Consider the following 20,923-nt stretch of genomic DNA (forward strand, 5'->3'; position numbering starts at 1 on the left):
GATGACGATACATATACACGTTTAACATTCGTTTCGTAGAATGAATGCGAAAAGTTTACAGTCAAAGCAGCAGAACATCAAGGGAATCTCATTCCGCTTTGCATGTCAAAATGACAACTCCGCCATTCTGGTTCACGCGCGCGTACAGCTTTGTGCGACAGCAGGCATCTGAAAATAGCCGGATTAAAACCACTCTTCAGTTGCCTTGTCCTTCTGCTGCCTGAATAAAACATATTGCGATGTGACCATCACACGGCCGGTGTGCGTAACGTTCACAAGCATGGGGATGTCATCTTGACATCCAAAGCATCATGCTGGGGTTACTGACACGTTTTGCTGTTTACGACGCATATTATGCGTACGTATATATGTTTCTTCTACAGCTATTCGATTTTTGAGGTAATAGATTTCCCTGATTATTACGGACTCATTGGATAACGCACAAAAAAGTTGGCAAAACGTTTCTCTTCAATCAACAATTTGCACCGCTCGACGCGAGGTGATGGGCAGGGCTAGGCGACATCATCGGCGCCATCAGCCTCGTCACGATGGACGTGGCTTGCCGGGGGTTTCCCACCTTCGGCAAGTGGAACCTCAAGGCGGACACCATTTTTAAAGGGCGCCAGGTAATGGACTACAAAAAGAAATAATTTGATATTTGTTTTAATTGATTAATAAACTTAATCGACTAATTGACCCAGCCAGATAAAACGTTGTTTCCAGCCTCTGCGGAATTGTTTTCTGGCTGTTGAGTTCCCTCGTCAGCTAAAGAAAACAATTCTTCAATTTAATCAACTGTCTTTTGTGTGTTTTCATATTCTATGTGCACGTTGTTACGTGCTTGTGTGTATTTAGTTCCTGTGTGACAAGACCCAGGAGAGCTTGATATCAGCCACCTCGGCGAGAGTTACCAAATAACGATCTCCGTTATGGGATATCGCCCCAATACATTATTGGATTAAGTCATCGGTCCTCTTGGGAACTGCTATATATTTCCACTCGTCCATATGCGCTCGCTATGTATATTTAATTTGCGAGGCTATTTATACGGCAATCTTTCAGTGCTGGATACACAAAGCAGCTTACTTACCTTGAGACACCTAAGCTCTTACCGCGATTATTTGTAAGCAAGTCCCTCAATCAACAGCTCACTACGTAGCCTTTGAAGTTAAGTGGATTTTAATCCGTAAGTCAAGAAAAAGGCTTAAGGAGAGCAGTTTTTTTAATTGTTTGCAAGGCAATTTTTTTGTTACAAAATAATGATCACACTATACTCTTAGTCTTTTCGGTAAAGTCACGTAGGTAAAAAATTAAATTAAAATTAAAAAAACACTGTAATTTATTATTATTTTATTTTTATTAATTTTAATTTCATTTTTTACCTACGTGACTTTACCGAAAAGACTAAGAGTATGAATCCTTGCAGTCACGAAAGCTTCAAATCTAGCATGATCACACTATCGCTGTCTTCCCGTGGCGTCAGCAGATAATTTCAGCATATGAGGTGTTAGCAGTAGTAATGCATTACCGCGGACGCTTAAATATTGTACCGGATAAACTCCTGTGTGTGTGTGTGGTCATGCGAGCGACCAATGTCACCGATCGTTTTATCCGCGGGGGGGGGGGTTTACTCGGGGATGGAGGGGGAGGCGGAATGGCGATTCATCTGCAAAGAAGAGCAGTTTGTTTTTGAGGAGCCAGCAGCTGTCTGCGGCTAATAGGAGTGTGGAAACCAAAGGGCCGCGGATAAGACGAGCTCTCTCCTGTGCTCATTATTCCACTGACAAGTATTGGCACGAGACGGTGTGGCATTCGATATGAGAGTACTTGGACAGTCTTCGGTAAGGGCTTAACGATACATATGCTCTCCCGCCTGCAATTCGATTAATTGTCATGATTCAGGGTCGCTATTTGATTCAAGAATTTATATATATTTATATTTTTGCTGTTGCAAAGTGACATCACCCAGTGCCATGTGACACAATTATTTGGCGGTTTAGCACACAGAAGTTGACGTAATATAAGTGGTGTCAATTCTTGTAACGTCATACTGCCTGTACCATCATACTCCGGTTAATGTACCGCACAAGAGCTAAAACAATCCCATATATAATGTTGTACCGTACTGTCACCCTTGCTGGGGAGGCAAAAGCACGGTGGCTAGGAGATGTTAACTACCTCCCCTAGTATACAGCGCGTCGGGGGTTTGATCCAGATCTTGACGCTCGTATATTTTGATTTTGCATGTTTTCCCCGTGGTCGTGTGGATTTTTCTCCAGGTTTCTCCGTTTTTTCCCCTCCACATTTCGAATCAACAACACGTGTTTAAAGAGGATTTGACTGCTATAAATGTCCACGTAAACGACGTCGTTGAGCTATCATTTGTGGCCAGATCGCTTCTGAAAAAGAGCTATGTAGCTCAGTGGGCTTGACCTGGAATCCCAACAACAACATTTTTTTTAATTTTGGATAATCCAAAATGTTATATATGGCACATCCAGAGTGTGCGTACATTTGTCCCTTCTTAACGGAGTGTGGTGAGTGTGCCGCCGAATCTACCCCCCTAATCGTACAACAGCTCGCATGCTGCTCCACTCTGCCGTGGTCTGTGTTTACCGCTTTTGGTTAAACATTTACTTCTGCCGTTGGTCGGAGGAGAACGGCATTTTGGGCATTGACGTGGGGCAGCCGTAGTGCGTTCAACCGCTCGCTCGTTGCAGAGGTTCCACAGTTGCAATCCAGCGGCCACCCTGATTAATATTGCTGGTGGTGAAAAACCATTAAAACAACACGCCGGTGTACGTGAAAAATCCTGTCATGGTCATTTGTAAAAGTTGGCTATTCTGTGTGGGTGTCATGGTCAAAAATTTGCCAAATAATAAAAAAACGAATTACCTGAAATCAGTGCGTTCAATCAATTGTAATTACACATAGCAATCATCGCGCCCTACTCTGAAAACTTGGAAGGACCCTCCTGAAAAGAGTCCCGAGACTCGGTGAGGCTTTTCTGGGCACCGGCGTAGTCGTGAATATATAATAACAGCTTCGCAAATCGTACATTTGTTGGCCCATGACCAAATTACATAGTACGTGTCTTAATTCCGTAAGATTTGAGAAGGTAAGCAGGCTTGACCTTGGATTGTGCCTCTATTTGTGCCCAACATGCACAGACACAGCTGCTGGGCTACACTGCGAGGAGTAAAGGACAGTGTAGCCAACTCCATATGAACCTGAGTTCTCTTCTAGGCCAGGGCTGACTTCAGTGACGAGTGATATCTGAACCAGGGCATCCCCTTCACCAACCTGCTAAGACCAGCATGGTGACGTATGATCAAACAACAACAACCGTCATTCACCACTAAGTGACGGCGACGTCACTATGGTGCTTGTGCCAGGCGATGTGCATGTTAAGGCCACGTGAATTGTTGAACGCCCACTGGCAGGAGGTCACGGGTGCCAAGGGTTGACTGACTGAGATGACTGGCCGATGCACCACCTGTGCCCTCTACTGTGCCAACTCACTGTGTTTTAGCCACCCGGCGCACCGCTCGTTGTTGTGAGCGTCGCTCCTCTGCCCTCCGTTATTGCTGGAGGGCGATGATCAAACAACCTCCCAATGACCAACACAAATACAGGCGGGGTACTGGCAACAGTAGAAGCATGGGAATTCCTCTACAATGGACACAATACGACACATTAAAGTAATTGAAACATGTTGTGTTATCCCAATTTGCGTCAACTGACTTCATTACCATGCAGCAGAAATTATTGTTTTTGACAGAACCCAGTTGAGGTTCATTATGACTGAGCGGAGCTGCAATATTGTAAGAAGACTACACATGCCCACCATCTCTTGTTGCAGTCTCAGCATTTCCGTGATAGTTTAGCAAATGTGGAGAAATCGATGCCTGGTAGGAATACAAAAGTAGTAAAAAAAAGTGACCACTACAAGCCTTTTATCACGATGCCCTTCCTTCAGGACATTATGGAGATAACTTCTGAAAGTGTTCCCCTGAGTTTAATCTGATGGTTACTTGTGCAGTTGGTCTTGCCTACAAATCAGAACTACGCTGTGCCATTGTGTAGTTATGTATGCATTATACCTTTGTTGTTCGTGTAATGCAACAATAAGCGCTGATGGCAATCTCTGCGAAAAAAAAACGTTAACAAGGTCATATTTTGAAACCAACTTCAATTACGATGTAAAACGATGGCAGTATTTTATTGCTAATGGGTATGTAATGTTCTTCGTAATGTGTCGCTTTCGAAATTAGTCTATAATGATTGTAAACGGGGCAGTTAACATTCTCCCGCTGCATTACCTATAAAAATATGATGGGGCCTTGAAACTTTCCTCAAGTCGGAGCCTTTGGTTTTATCATTGCTCCCGGAGTTGATGGAAAGATAAAATTTCAAAAATAGATGTAATGGCCCTTTAAATAGAAACCATTAGAACCCTTACCAAGGGTATTATTAACATTCGAGTAGATTTATCATGTAAGTACGTCAGAGAATCTTTCTTGGAGGAACAGGAGGGGTGGGAGATTTGCTAGCTTTTTCTCTGATGTTGGTGGGGGGAGGGGGGGGCGATGGGAGGGGGGGTGCCTCTCAAATTAAAATAATACAGCCACAAGAGTTCGGAGGAGCACAGCATCAGTATTGCCGAGTGAGCAGAGCTCTGCGATGCGAAGCAGCAAGAATGCGGCTCTCCATTTCCCACGCCACCAAATATGGTTAGAAAATGTATTCCTGCTGGGCCTCGCGAAGGGCTGGTGAGAAAGGCAGACACGGGCAGAAAGCTGGAGGTGGACAGACAGACAGAGGCTGAGAAATGAAAATCCATCGCACGTTCCCTCGCTGGGCAAAGTCGCTGCACGAAGTTAAAGAAATGTCCTGATCGGAATTTTATTCGTAGAGCTCTCAGCTTCATACTGACCTTCATACACTGCCACCGGTCGTTGAAGTCCCCTCCCAAACCCAAATAAACATTCGGTGCTTTTCAGCTCGATTGCTCAAGCAAGATCCAGTGGTGGAATCTCCGCACTCTTATGACGTGGCCAGTCGCAAAGAACAACGATTCTTGTCGTCACATAGTTACACATACTGTTTTGTTCTTTCGGTAAAGTCACGTAGGTATAAAATAAAATAAATCACGACGTTTCGGGCGCAACACAAGCATCTGTCATCAGGTGGGAAAGCATTTTTATTTTATTTTCTACCTACGTGACTTTACCGAAAGAACCAAAGAGTATGGATTCCTGCAGTCACGAAAGCTTCAAATCATAGTTGCACATCCAAACTGTATATATCACTGCACATACCGTATTTTTAACTTGGAGTGACTCGAGAGCCTTAATGTTGGCCAGGCAGCGCTATCTGATGTACTCTTGAAACATAACGCTCCATCTTTCATTCCGGGAGAGACAATGTGATACTCTTTGTGACACAAAAAGGCACCACCAATCATTGGAAAAGAACAATAGGATCCTACAGAAGAACAACAATAAATAAGGCTGCAAAGAAGTTGAGCTCCAGATAAATATGAGAATATAAAAGTCACGCTCAACAATTGCGCTAAACTTTATGAAGGTATATGTTCGATTGGCACAGCTGTCAGTTATTGCAGGTGTACCAGGATCAAAATGATAAATTAAAGACGTGGATGAGACCGGATTGGAGTCCTTTTGGAAAACTGAACTTGCTCATCAAAAGAAAACAAAGCAATGTGTTTGAAAAGAACATGTTTAATCGCCCCTACTGAAAAAAAATATCTGTGTATGGTGAACTTCATTCGCACCGAATGCAGCCAACCGTGCTAATCGGAGGTGCTCGTATGACCTGCTTCGGATTGGAGACATGGACATTGACAAAGTCTGTAAAGAAGGAAGAGGTGCACGCTTGGAATTACACTGAGAGACACGAAGTGGAGCACGTGGATTGTAGAAAAAACACAAGTTCGAAACTGCATTTTGAATTTCAATAAAAGTAAGTTGGCTGGCTTGAGCAGCGCATGTCACAAGAGAGATTCGTGGCCCGGAGGCAGATCTAGAAACTTCCCAAGGTGGGGAGTAAATCAAAAAAGGTCAAGTTTTTAAATAGAACCCTATATTAAAATAATAAAAACACAACTAATGCATTTGATTTGATTTATGTCAATAAAAATACTTACTTCTGGGGTCCCTATTCCCCCACTCCCCATTCCTCTCCTTGTCAGGCCCAAGAGGACATCCACTGCAGGGATGAAGCAGTTAGTGATTGGCTTAGCTTACCTATACTTTACCCTCCGATCATTTTGTGTACTGTTTGTTGTCCTAACTTTCTGACCCGCCCCTACTGGACATCTGTGAAAAAGCGCTTCACAGCTCATCGGATTCCTGCAGGATAAATACAGATTTTGAAGTCCGCTCGTTGGCAGGAGTGGAATGGATTGTGGTATCACAGGACCACATGGGGTGGTAACGGTGTGAGGAAGGCCTTCATCCATTTGACGATTGATCAGACTGATCATGATGATGGTTCTTTAAAAGATACAAAATTTTGCGATGGTACTTTTGTACAAAATGCATTTGCAGTATACCTTGATGTACACACATGCACACACAGTATGCCGTGCGCTAATTTTCCATCACCTCCAACTTTTTCTATTTAAAAGCGAGGCTAACTTAGTCGCTGAGATTTGGATCGGAGTGTTCGGCATATCCAGTGACCTATATAAGTTACACAGATCAGCATGAGCCCATTCCATCAGTGATGTGCACCCCCCACCCCCCGATCCCTGCGAGGGGGAAATGCTGCAGTGCATTGGGCGCATTTGCAATTGTTCTTTTGGTTGTCCTTACCCGCCTCTTACTGGACATCTGTGGAAAAATGTAGTTTTATAGCTCATCGGATTCCTCCAGTACAAATAAATATATAGAGTCAGATAACGTGCTCGTGGTTCACTCGCGGCACATTGAAGTAACCAATGGTTCTGCTTGCACCGGCATAAGCCAAGCGCCGGCACTCGGCAGGAAGATTCAAAATGCCAGGCCTGGGCAACTCTTCCCCTGGACAGGACGATTTGCAGGCAGCATTCACAAGCGGAACGTGAAAGATTTCCGAGACACGCGAAAATGTTGATGTTGACTCCATGCAGATTTGTATCCGGCCGGCCAATAATTTTGTGTCGCCGCCACACAATCCCTGGCATCCCTCGGGGGAAGTAGCAACAGAGTCGAGTGGAGGGAGGGACCATGCCTGCACGCCTCGTGAGCATCACAGTCCGCCGCTGCCTTAAGGGTGCTCCCTCTCTCCTGATTGTGCTGTCACTCCAAAGCAACTCCCCACGACATGCTCATTCCTTATCCTATTCCCAGGGTCAATAGATGCTCTCGGAAGCAATTACCTGCTCGTGCAACAATGTGCCGTTCAGTTTTTATGTTTTTGGAATATGAATATCGGGGGTGGGGGGGGGCATGCTGCCGAGTTGCGTGATCGTGTTCTCGAAGTGCGTGCCCGCTAATTGTTGGTGCCCAAAAAAAATGTGTTCCGTTACTTTTCGCGAGATTTAAAAAAACAACAACAACAACGTAGGGAGCGACCCGTGATCCTTTCCAAGGGGGTTTCATTTTTCTTGACAGGACCGGCTTCACCTCTCATTCACAGGCGGTGCCTCTGTGGCCGCCCTTGTCTTTCTCTCGGTTGTTTTCTTTCTTCTGATTGTCGGAGTTCGTATTCATCTTCTTGCTTCATCGCCTTTTGAAATTTCGGACCTTGTTCACCTCGCCACGACGGAGGACGACGACGCGTTTGGCAAGAATGTTAACAATACATTTAAAATGTCATCAATTAGTATGGATCAAATCAACCTGGCCTGTTCATCGAATGTTTCTCACATCCTCCTGTGCGTATAGAGTGCCACATTCCCGCTCACGACCAAAATCAATGACGATTATCTGAACTGGTCCTGGGCCTCCACTAGGTCAACTCGGCCGTAAATGAGTACCTGGTGCATTGTGTAAACATTGCCACTCGGGAGACAAAGACGGCCGGGCCTGGTGCCGTCCACCCAAACCCCTTCGTGTGACGTGCCTGGGTTTAATAGGCGCTCACGAACGGCACTTGCCCCAGCAGTCTGTTAAAGGCTCTTTCGGGGCATCTTTGTCTTTGTTTACATCCATCCATGCAATGCGTGCGGGAGAAACTTGCGCGGCATTACATTTTTCCACGTTGCGTCGCAACGCGTGGAAAAAAAAATTCATTCCGACCCCCCCCCCACCCCCAAAATTTCAGCTCGCGTTCTGAAGCGTCGGTGTTGTTCGATGCCCAGCGCCGCGTTTCCTCGTACATTTGCAACCACCGCTCCCACCAACACCACCACCACCACCTACTACCACCACCACAACCACCACAAGTCTCCACGGACACTTCCGCCACTGTGCTCGGAGCACACGCGCATGCACGCAACCCATGACGTCTGAAAAGGCACCCCGCCTGCCTGCCTCCTCCCGCCCACCCTGTTTGCACTGCACGCCTCTCCAAAAAATAAAAAAAAACACACAACGCAACCACTGGACCCAACCCCACATTCCCAGCATGGGTTTGGTAAACCCAGTACCTCGACCGCTCAAAGATTAGAGACACCCCTCTTGCTAAAGACACGTGGTTGTTGTCAAGCGGCTGCTGCTGCTGCTGCCGCTTCAGTTGGCTTACACGTCAAGTAAGAGGTTAGGTCAAAATTGCAACTGGGTTTTTACGTATAAACTGTCGCTGAGAAGGAAGGAAGTTATTGACGTTTCGGCCAACTGGCCTTCTTCAGGAAAACTCGTAGTCAGTCTAATAATGTACACTAATGCCTTCACAAGGGTGGGCATTTAAATCTCCGTTCTCCTGAGTAAAGGTAAGATATATATTGTTTATGTGTGCTTGTATGTGTTTGCGGATTATAATGCATATTTTACACACAAATGTACAGTGTGTTTAATTTATGAACGTACATTTATTTTTTAACAGTTTCGGTTGCGACTTCAGTTACGTTCTCCGATTTCTCCGCGTTTTCGTCGTAACTGCCGCTGATATTCTGTGGGTCTTTCGGTTAAAGTCGCGACGTTTCGATCGCAGCGCAAGCAATCGTCGTCTCCTGATGAAGATTGCTTGTGTTGCGATCGAAACGTCGTTTTTTGTCTTTTTTTTTGGTTCTACGTGACTTTACCGAAAGACCCAAAGAAGATGAATGCCTGCAGTCACGAAAGCTTTAAGTCAAGACGTAACTGCTGTTGGTTAAGGACGATATTAATTTCACTTAAACTTCACGTGGCCTTTGAGCCGCGTTCATATGGCGTAATGAGGTATCAGATGAGGGCTTCTGTTTATAGATGTTCTCATGAGCCCCTGGTGTGTTGGCTCCTTGTAGCGGATTTTTTTTTAACACGTCAGTGAATATATACAGTTTGTGTTGTTTTTTACATTTGTCACGTAACTTGCAGTGCCGATGCGTTGCATAACGTTGTCCCCTCGTTTTTGAGTTAGTGTTTAATGCAACTTTCCATCGCTTCCTTTAATCGGGCACGGCAAATGTACAAAAGTGCGTGGGGAAATGTACAGTGAAATAATAAACACATCAGGTCCAACGTGCGCGTTTTGTGACACCCAAAAAAAAAAAGACCCCAACGTGTCGCAAACGTAGAACTACGGTGCAGTCTTGTCGGCTCGCAGAGCTCAACTCGAATAGATTTGGGTAAAAAAAACAAATTATAATTTCATTATCATTTCAAAATGATCAATTATCATAACGCCTGCAAGGTGCCCTCTTGGCTCTTTGACTGTTGAAACTTGGTGGCTGTTGAAAGCACGCCGGGGAGTGGGGGGTGGTGGTGGTGGAACTCTTCTGGGGAGGAAACTCTTGTGGTTAATGACGTCGAGATAAGCAGAACTCCCGTTGACAAAACGCCAACGCACCTCGGTCACGGGCTGCTCATTGATTGGTCGGTGCCCTTAGAGCAACTCGAGGTGCCGAGCAAGGGCACCGGAGGCACTGCGTGGAAATCTGAATTCGGCTTAAGGAATAGAAAATGGTCAAAAACAGCTTCACCCATCTGAAACGCAAAGTCGCAGGGAAGTCTCGTTTTGGTCCGTGTTGAGGTGTGTGAAGCCTTCATACCTGCCAACCCCTTCTTATCAGTGCCCTGCCTTATTACAGACCAGTTCAGACCTTATTGGTCACCCCGTGCCCGTATGAATCTCAACGTTCATCCTATACACTACACTATACACTACACTATACACTACACTTCTATACACTACACTATACACTACTATACACTACACTCTACACGGCACTTCTATACACTACACGATACACTACACTATATACTACACTATACAATACACTACTATACACTATACTATACACTACACTTCTATACACTACACTATACATTACACTATACACTACACTTCTATACACTACACTTCTATACACTACACTATACACTAAACTTTACACTACACTATGCACTCCACTACTATACACTACACTCTACACTACACTTCTATAATCCACACTACACTAAACTATACACTACATACTACACTACACTTCTATACACTACACGATAGACGACACTATACACTACACTATACACTACACTACTATACACTACACTATACACTACACTTCTAAACACTACACGATACACTACACTATACACTCCACTACACTACTATACACTACACTACTATACACTTATACATACCTGCCAACCCCTTATCAGCGCCATACATTATTACAGACCAGTTCACACCTTATTGGTCCACCCCGTGCCCCTTTATAAATCTCAACGTTCACCCTACAAAAGTCCCGTCGCAAGGTAGAACACACAAAACCCAATAGACAAGCAAAAAAATTGTTGTGCCCGTATTGAAACGGCTGTACGCCGTATGGACCTGCAAACTCAATTTCCCTGCACAAGAATAGGGGGTAAAGCGTTATGGGTTGACCAGGGTATGAAGAGAGCCTTGCCCTGCCGTGGGTCACGTTGGAGAGAGTTGTGGTGTCGTGCGAGGGTACGGGAGAAGGAAACCCGCGCAGGTAACCTTGGGTGGCTGGCCCGTTCGTATATTTGTTCAAAGGGCAAGTCGCGTGGCACTTTGAGACCACTTTCGTCAATAAACACATTCCTGCGGAGGGAGCTGGTAGGAACGTTGGGTTGCTCGGTCAATGGCCAGGGTCAACGGCGGCGTGGTGTATTCCGCAAATATGGCCGACTCTGAGGGCGGGCACAAGCCGTTGTCAGTAGGTTAAACGTTGAGTTTTATAAGGGCACCACGGGGTGACCAGCCCCTCCCCACCCAGCCCCACCCCTCTCACCCCCCACCCAGCCCCACCCTCCCCACCCAGCCCCTCCCCTCCCCACCCCTCCCCACCCAGCCCCTCCCTCCCCACCCAGCCCCTGCCTGCACGACGGACACAGTAATCCCCTGTGGGCTGGTGTTCCTACCAGTATAAGACCGCACCTCGGATCAGCGCGGTTGGCTTGCGTATGGTGCAAAAGAAGTTCCGACGTACATAATGCTTTGCTCGCTCGTGTGTTTATTTGCCATGCGCACGACCGGCAGGCAAACATATTCTTGTTTAGATCACAAACGCGAAGATATTAAGTTCGTGTAAAATTCTATTCTCTCTATTCGGACATGGCAACACGTGCCGTGGCTTTGGTAACACGTGCCGTGTTGAGTGTTGGCCAACATTTTTGCTGTGATCGCTTTGCATGCTTCTGCTTGTGTGTTCCTGAAAATCACACGAGTTTTTGTGGGCGCGGGTTTCGTTTTAAAAAAACCTAACTACATCAGGAATATGTTGCCAACATTTCCGCCACACAGGGTGGAACAATAGCGGACGTTCAGAATTAATCGACCTCATTTGAGATCCAAACATCGCACCTCCTGGCTCTGACATTCCTCCTCCTCCAAGACACCACAAAATAAGAATAGGTTTTACCCTTTCTATCACTAAACTAGGTGTTAAGATGTTCACACACTAAATAGAAACATGTTTGTTTGCATGTTCACCACAAGTACGGGTGGTTAATGCAGACTTGATTCATTGCAAAAAGTTTTTTTATTTGGTGTTTGAACACCTTAACAGCTGTTTTATTGGGAGAAAGGGTAAAACCTATTCTTATCTTTTTTTTCATACATTGATACTGGCAAAAAAGGTCCCGTGTTACCACTGGTGGTGTAACCATCAACCGATATCAGAACATCAGCAGGCCAATGCAACTGGTCACGCAACCCAAACTGTGACCTATACAGTATTGGAGTACTCTTTGGTTCTTTCGGTAATTTTATACCTACGTGACTTTACCGAAAGAACCAAAGAGTATGGATTCCTGCAGTCACGAAAGCTTCAAATCGAGATCAAATCTCGACTATATTGGAGTGTTGCGCTCCTTCAACGGAGGAGTAGCAAACCGAGACAAACTTTTCTTTTTTTCGTGAAGCCCTCTCGTGGCTCGCAGACCTCGGCAGTGGCATTTAGCTACTGAATATATCGTCAGGCACAAAGAATAGAAACGATGCTTTAATAATTGATATATTTCTGGGCATCCTATACACTAATTAAATACGTACAGGCATTTACGCAAATTTTAGTGATTAATCGGACATACGTACGCTGCTTATTTTGATGTAACATTAAAAGTGCTACAAAGCGGAGTACTTTTGCACGACGCGCATCCTTATACTGTTGGCGTTGCACAACGCCAAATAATAGCGACACGTAAGAAGATGAGACACATTTACTGTGTGTATATACAGGTGCTCGCAGTTAAGCTATCATTGATACTTTCACTTAAAATCACAAACTCAGTTGTTCATGATGGCTTTATAAACACGTTAATTGTTCCATGGATGAACTGGCCACCACCAAAACCTCGTGGAAAGTCCACCTCTGTTTCAGGAGTACCAATAGGCACGAGTGCAGCTCTGCACCCGTTTGAGCATCGAATGACTTTGCCCCCTTGAGCGAAATTAAGTTTCGGAATGCCCTTTCGTTCGGCCTTTAAGTGGGTTGCCTTTAACTCCGTGACCCATTGTGTGGCGATGGCTGTCCAAGTTGCGACACGAGGTCGTACCTTGTTGCCCTACGACACCTTGCACAAGCCGCAAAGCCGCAGCAATTTGCTCTGAAATGTAAACGCCCTCTCAGCGGTGGCCAACTAGCGCGACTGGTTTGACGGGAGAGCGTGACAAAACTTGATAGCCTTTTTTGCCAAAAAAAAAAACCAGATGATTCTGACTTGGACGCGGATGCGACCGCTGGACAGGAATCGCTCGCCGTACAGTAGGCAGGGATCATTTATCAGTGGCGGCCGAGCTTGGTGGGCTGTGGATATAAATAGGTGGGTCGCGAAAGGCAGTCTCTGTGTTGTCGCCGCAGTATGTGAGTGGTGGTGGTGGGGATGGATTGTTTTATCGTGCTTTGTTTCGTTTTGCGTGATGATTTTCTTTTTGACCGCGGGCTCTTGTTTCTCCGAACGGGAGATGTGCATTTCTGCTAATGTGCGGTAACGTTGAAAATCACCAAGAACCGCGCCGATGTTTGAAAATACGCAACGTTGCTTTAGAGGAAAAAAATGCGGAATTGTTTTGAATAAATGTGCGCTTTGCTCATGAAAAAACATTACAATTACGTGATTATTTTTTTTCAAAATTAAGCTAAAATACAAAATGATTAACATTGTGTTCTGAGAATTAACACTACCATTGTATTGCTTGACTTGTCACTTCAACAACAGCAGTGGCATCGGAGTACGAGGAAGGGGGCAGTTATTCTCCACGATTCGTCGACAATGGAGCTCGGAACGCGGCCATCCGACGACCACCAGCACCACCACCGCCACCACGGCCGGCATGTCGATGGTGAAACGGGCGGTGGTAGCCACGGCTCCGTCTTGCCCAGAGTGTTCCTGGAGATCCCGCCGGTGTCGATGCGCGGCGGCGGGGTGGGCCGTCGATCGCGCTCCGTCGAGGAGCTTGCGCGCTCCGCGCACGAGTCCGAGAGCGACCCGGAGAGCCGAGGGCGCAGCCGGAGCGGCGACGGCGGTGGCAGCAGCAGGAGCAGCAGGAGCAGCAGCGGCGGAAGCAGCAGAAGCAGCAGGAGCAACAGCAGCAGCACCAGCAGCTGCGACCACGACGAGGTGGACACGCCGGACCGGCGCAGGACGAGCGCGAGCGTGGAGGGGCTCTCGAGCGTGACGGTGGAGGTGACGGTGACGCCCTGCGCCGACTTCCCGGCACGCTACGGCGTGATCGACGTGGACAGCCCGAGAGGTGCTTGCGTGCCGACCGCTCGCCTGCCTTAGCCCCGTCGCATTTGGGTTCTGCGTCTGGCGGGGAACGTTGCAAGAGTCGACCGCCGTCTTTTGGTTTTGCCGGGTCACTTAATTTTCGGTCGTTTCATTCACCTGCAATAGCACGGTTGGCTCCGTACGATGGGAAAGAGTTACAACACACATACATACAATAGATCGGTGGGTTGGATGCAGCTGTGGTATAACAGACAGCACACTGCAAGTGTGAGCCAGTTGAAGCAATGGGTACGTTTAATACATTCCCCACCAGCCTCTGTAGATGAGTACACCACAGTCGACTAGAAGGCTGCGTGTGGTGGAGGGAAATGTGGGTACTACCACCTCTTCCAAGATGACTGGTCAAGGTGGAAGAGTAGGCCAAAATACACCCAATAGAGGGGCTCTATAGAGCTCCCTCTAGTGCAGTGGCGTGAGCAATTAATTGCAGGGTTACACCTTTACCTTTTGACACGTTTTACACGAGTAATAGTAATTTCGAATTTCCACCACTGGCTCACAGGCACAAAAGTGTCTTCATGAACGATCGTTGGGGTGTGTGAAATTCATCTTTGTCGGTGACCCTACATTGAAATTCCAAATGTCTTTGGTGCGGGTGAGTTTATCTATGTGAAGACCACTGTTGACTTACCCCAAAATGATTCCCATTTTATTGAACCCAGAGAGATGATAGGTCAACCTCCAGCTGGTATTCACATACAATTATGAGCCTTCATTATTTTTACCTGCATTAGAATTTGGGCTTTAGTATATAATATAATGGTTATTTACACAATATATCATGATTATTTTATATTTTATATATCACAGCCCTTTGTCACTGCACGACTCAATGAAGGTCTCCACATACCACATCGGTTATGGGTTTCTTTGACCATACCTCACCTTGCTAGTCAAGCGTGGGTTGGTGATTTGAGGAGTCGAGACCTTTTCAGATATAACTCGTCACTGATGTTAACAGTGGCCTGGAATCAAACTTAAGTTGGCGGCTTTGCAGCGCATGTAGCTAACCACTGCGCGACCATTTCTCTCAGTATATATGGTCAGAGATTCTTTTTTTTAAACACTGTGGGAATTGAACAGTGATTGTCAATAGGACTACATTATATACAGTAGAGCCACTGGTGACTTAGATATGTGGATTTTTCACCACTGCTTCAGGGCCAAAAATGGTGATGAGTGTCACCCAAATCTCGTTTGATCATAGAGACACTGAGCCATTGGCTACACATTTCTTAAAAGCTGCAAGCTTGTTGCTCTCAGGCATGAGTTTAAATCCCAGCTATGGTTGACTCTATTATCCAATAATTTTCCCTCCAATCAGCAACATCGTAGGTTTGCGTGGGTTCTCGCAGCTGCAGAGGAGGTGGTCCATGCACTGCCATCGTCAACTTGAGTTTGATTCCTGTCCACGGCTGACATCGGTGGAGAGTGATATCTGAACAACTCCGAGGCCTCCCCTGGGGCGAATTCAACCTCAAACGAACACCTGGCGCTGTGTGTTAAACATCTTCTCTGGCAAAGTTGGTTGGGGCATCGTTTGGGCATCGTTGGGGCATCGTTTGGGCATCGTTGGGGCATCGTTTGGGGCATCGTTTGGGGCATCGTTGGGGCATTGTTTGAACATCGTTGGGGCTTGTGTCCGCAGCGCTGGGCGGAGGTTTCCTGTCCCCGCGTGACGAGGGCTCCCTGCGGCGCCGTACGTACAGCGAGAACAACCTGCTGAGGGACACGCGCACTCCCCCGTCGCCGACGGACGTCTCGGGGAGGCTGGGCTCCTCCGCCCAGCGGGACGACAGCACCACCCGCAGCGACTGGAGCCTCCTCGGCCCGCCCTGGGTGGCCACCGGCACTTCCATCGACAAGAAGAAGACGGCCTCAAACCCCACGCTCTACGCGCCCTTTCTCAAGTTCAAGAAGGTGAGAGCGCCAGGGTGGATCCAGAATCAGAATATGCATTTGTACTCGGGGAATCGGATGAGCTATACGGCTGTTTATTTTCACAGATGTCCAGTAGGGGCAGGTCAGAAGGTTACAACAACAAAACAATACAAAAGGTAAACAAATCACTTGAAAAAAATATAAAAATTAAAGTACATTTTTTTTTTATCTTACCAGGTAAAGCCCACTCAGCTATTAGTTTCTTTTTCAGAAGCGACCTGGCCGCAAATGATAGCTCGACGAAGTGGCTAATCACGTGGAGATTTACAGCAGCAAAATAATCTCAATGATCTAGACGCATGTTTCGATAATGTGGAAGGGAAAAACCGGGGGACACGGGATAGAAAATCCACGCGGCTACGGAGAGAACACGCAAACTCCACATATAGAACAGGCATAATAGAGTTGACCATAGGGTCGCGATCAAACCCCCGACCTCCTGCATGCCGACCTCCTGTTAACCCGCAGCTGTCTAGGAGTCTCTAGCCGCGCACCCCGTTCAGAGTCTCTTCCCTCTCGCTGTGACTGCGGCTGTGAGTCACGATCCACCTGCTCTCAAGGAAGGGGTGATTCACTTTCCACGCTCCCTCCGCCCGCCCGCTCCAAAACGCGAACTCACTCCCTGCAAATAGTTTATTTATTGATATTTTCCAAAGGACAAATATTATTACGGAGCTATTTAATACATTTTACATTTTTGACAGTCCCCGCACCCGCCCACCCTTCCCCCCATTGTAGAGTTTGTAGAGCCACCTCGGAGTCTAATCAGCAGCCTGGAGAATATCACTGCATCCGGCACACCACATCAAGTATACAGCAATGGCTATAGCTGCCAGTCACGTGCTATCTACTCCAATCTGTCAACACAATCGCTGAAAACTCTTTGACGTAGAATCCGAGTCGCATGAATGCCCGGCTTGGCGGTGTCCACCAACAAACTCGATGATGAATGTGGCGAGTGTGTTTTTTGGAGACAAGAGTTGGTAGATTGTGCAGATTTGTGAAACTCGTACTGGGACGCAAGGTAACCAGGGGGAAGCAGTGCAGCTGATGAGTTCCTGAGCCGGTCTCCGTGAAGCTTTGAGTATCACCTCTCGTGTCAATGGGTTCATCTGTGTGCTCTGGTTTCCTCCCACACACAAAAACACTCCTTGAAATGGAATTTGTCAAATATCCCAAAGTAGGACCCTCTTGAAAGATACGCTTGAAGATTAAAAAAATATATTACTCTTTAAACCAGTTTAATTGCCAATGCGTGAAAACAAAAAACTACCACATTTAATCGACAGAGATTCTGCTGTGGTGTAATGTTTACCACAGAGGCTCTGCACAGGCCATCGGTTGTAAATGTACTGCTGTATATTAAACACACTCTGTGTATTAATGCATTTTAATGTATTTTGCAAAGAGGGATAGACTTACCCCATTGTATTTCAACAGTGAATGCCAGATTTTAATTTCGTGCATCCCTCCGCGTTGCCGTGGTGTGATGCCGTTAGCACCGGACTTGCGGCCCAGAGGTCGTCGTTTCCATCTCCCGACCGCGGCGGTTAAAACGACGGAAGAAGTTTTTTATTTTGTTAAACCGTCCACCTCGAGTCCACACAGCGATGTGTATACCACGATTAGTAGAAACGGCAAGACGCGTGCGGTGGGGTCAATTGTGGCTACTCCCGTCTCTCCCAAGACGTCTTGCCAGCGTGGATGAGTAGGCTAAAATACCCTCTAAAAGACACTCATACGTGGAGGCGCTTCTCGCGTGAGCAGGTAATTGTAGGGCTGAACCGTAACCTTTGCAAACAGCCAGCCATCAGCTTTTTTCGAATCAAATTATCCCAGTAGCATTTATTTCATCGAGCCAAACCCTGGACCGGTTACAACGTCCCTGGGTTTCATCAGCAGGGTCTAGCCTGTCAAACGAACGCTACTGATATGGAATGCGCATTGATGGACGAAGTTTAAACAACCTCCCGTACGTGTTTATCTGTATGTTTATCACGATCCATAATTTTCCTGCTCTGCGCACAATTCATTGGAACGTTTTTGGACTATTGGTTAACCGCTCTTATTTACATGGTATCTGCAGCAGATATTTGAAATGCTTTGCGAAGGGGTGTCCATTTAAGGCAGAGTGACAAACAGAACCGTTTATACGCTGCGCGCCGCAACTTAACGGCTGCATGTTTCACCCGCGCGCCAAAGTGACGATTCCACTGGCGGCGTACATTCTTCGTGGCCTGGAACAGAAACGAGATAAGGCATGCCATTGAACGGTGCCACGCCCAGTGCCAACTTGGCCTGCTGGAGTTGTACACGTGACGACGCAGCGGCAACCGTCACGCCTCACAGCAAAAACAAAAAGGGGGCCTGGGTTCGATTGCCGAACTCGTGCAGCCGTTCTGTGTGGGAGTTTGTGTGTTCTCCCCCTGTTCTGTACGACTTTCCTCCAGGTTCTGTGGCTTCCTCTCGTAGCTAGTATATCTACAATGCAATTGGCATTAGCCAAATATCCCAATGCTGAAACATGACCTGCAAATGACAGTAGTCAATTGGCGTCTCAGGAAACGTTGGCCCCTTATTGCAAAATACTTGGCAGTACCCTCCTGAAAAAGAGTCTTGAGACTCAGTGAGGATGTCCTGGGTAAAAACCGAGTGAAACTCCACGGGGAGAAACAAGTGGCCTCGCATGGATATAGGCAGCCTCGACTTTCTCGATGGGTCACGTGAGCCCATTGCGTGCAACTTGTATGAATCGATAGAAAGCAAATTGTGACAAATCTAATTTGCAGTGTGTATCGCGGACGTGGGAATCAATATTAATAAATAGACGTGTCGTTACGAAGCATACAAAAGCATGAGTAAATAAGAACGTGTATTTGCAGCTATACTGAGATTGTTTGAAGATAACAACAACATACAATTTAGAATAAAGAATCGCTTTCACGGCAGTTATCCACGGCAGTTATCCACGACAGAGTTGCAGCCAAAGTAGGGAACACGCCCGAGATGACGTCCATGGCAGAGAATGAAATTAAAATTAATAAAAAATAAAAACAAAAAAATTACGACGTTTCGGAGGCAACACAAGCTTCCGTCTTCAGGTGATACAGATATTTTGCTGTGACAGTTTCACCTGAAGACGGAAGCTTGTGTTGCCTCCGAAACGTCGTGATTTTTTTTTATTAATTTTAATTTCATTTTTTTCCTACGTGACTTTACCGAAAGAACTAAGAGTATGAATCCTTGCAGTCACGAAAGCTTCACATCTAGAATGAGTCCATGGCAGAGATATCACAGGACCGTGAGAGGTGTATGCGTGCATGTTGAATTTTTTTCGCACCATACGTAGCCAACCGTGTCCAGCGGAGTTGCAGAATGGCGACAGCTTGGGGAGCATTGCATCCGGCAGATGATAGATCATGGCTGATAATGATTAGGCCTTCGTCAGATTAACAATAATCGTTATGATAGCTGAAGCAAAGGCTGTGCATATCGTGGTAGTTTATTGGCCAAATAGATCTGGGGGCTTGTTCGCCTGAGCCGAATGTTAACGAGATCGACGCGTTCATTTGGGCCAGTTCTGGGGGACATGCTGCCGCGTGATGCTTTGCGCATGTTTAATACAAACGAAAACAACCAACATTGTTCTTGAAAATGGAGAGGCTGCCGGTGTAACATGATTCAATCTCTCTTGAAATTCTCCGCACTGGCCTAGCCCGGCGACATTGTGGGGTGGCTAGGACATTCACAGGGCGGCAGTGGATTCTTAACTCTCTCGCTCTGTGGAGTTCTGGGCATCTTTCACCTATTTGAATGAGTGAGGTTTATTTCTTTTTAACGGGCACTCCTAAATCCCCTCCCAAAAAACGAATTCGTGGAAATGTTTTTCCACGCACCACTCCCCCCCCCAATGCAGCAGGACCCTCGTAAAAACGTGTCTTCAGACTCTTGGGTGGCGGGGTCTTTAGACAAACTTGGTTCATGGGTAAAAGCGTAAAGGCGCAGCCCTGGAATTTCTTGCTCACACCACTGCTGATGGAAGGGCCTCCAACTAGAGGGGACTTTAGAGATCCCCTCTCGAGAGTGCTTTGGCCTACTCTTCCACCCTGGCCAGATGTATTGGAGGGTGTGGTTGTACCCACACTTTATCCCACCTCACTTGACCTGCCCATCAGCTATACTGCTGTGTGGACAGAGGCAGTAAGATGCAATAAACCTGCCCCATCCCTTTAACTGCCGTGCCTCGAGATGAAATGTAACCGGCAACCTCTGGATTTGCAAGTCCAGCGTGTTAACCGTCACACCACAGCAGCGCCCTTGTCAAAATAATCACTGCAGGGTATCGTCAGGGTTGCCGTGCTTGAAACGGCAGCAGAACGAAAATGTGCGTTTACTTTGGCGAAGAAGAGGTCGTAAACTTAATGTTGGCGAGTTGGAGAATCGTTGGGCAAGTTTCTGTGCAGGACACACGTCAAAGCGCGAGGAGGTGCAACAAATAACACGGATTTATTTGCACATCGCCGTCACACGTTGCGAAATGTAGCCCCCCGCCACAGTCTTTATATAGCCGGCCAGGTGGCCGCAACGAACAGCGTTTCCCATAGGATTGCAGTTTTTTTGTTGTTGTTTGAACT

The 20,923-nt window shown here is 46.6% G+C and overlaps 1 protein-coding gene across 4 annotated transcripts in view; it reads left to right on the forward strand.

Annotated features, from left to right (window-relative positions):
- LOC144733914 (regulator of G-protein signaling 8-like) overlaps positions 1-20,923 on the forward strand; it is a 163,853-nt gene that overhangs the window by 106,384 nt on the left and 36,546 nt on the right. For 2 of the 4 annotated variants that reach the window (XM_078615921.1, XM_078615922.1), the window contains 2 exons: positions 13,776-14,310; positions 15,997-16,268. In XM_078615921.1, coding sequence (XP_078472047.1) covers positions 13,776-14,310; positions 15,997-16,268 — 807 coding nt within the window. Of the gene's footprint in view, positions 1-8,577; positions 8,879-13,058; positions 13,380-13,775; positions 14,311-15,996; positions 16,269-20,923 lie in introns of those variants that run through there. The other 2 variants (XM_078615923.1, XM_078615924.1) reach the window with 2 other exon arrangements.

This window comes from Lampetra planeri, chromosome 49 (assembly GCF_965212315.1).
Source record: "Lampetra planeri chromosome 49, kcLamPlan1.2.h2, whole genome shotgun sequence".
NCBI classification, from domain to species: domain Eukaryota; kingdom Metazoa; phylum Chordata; class Hyperoartia; order Petromyzontiformes; family Petromyzontidae; genus Lampetra; species Lampetra planeri.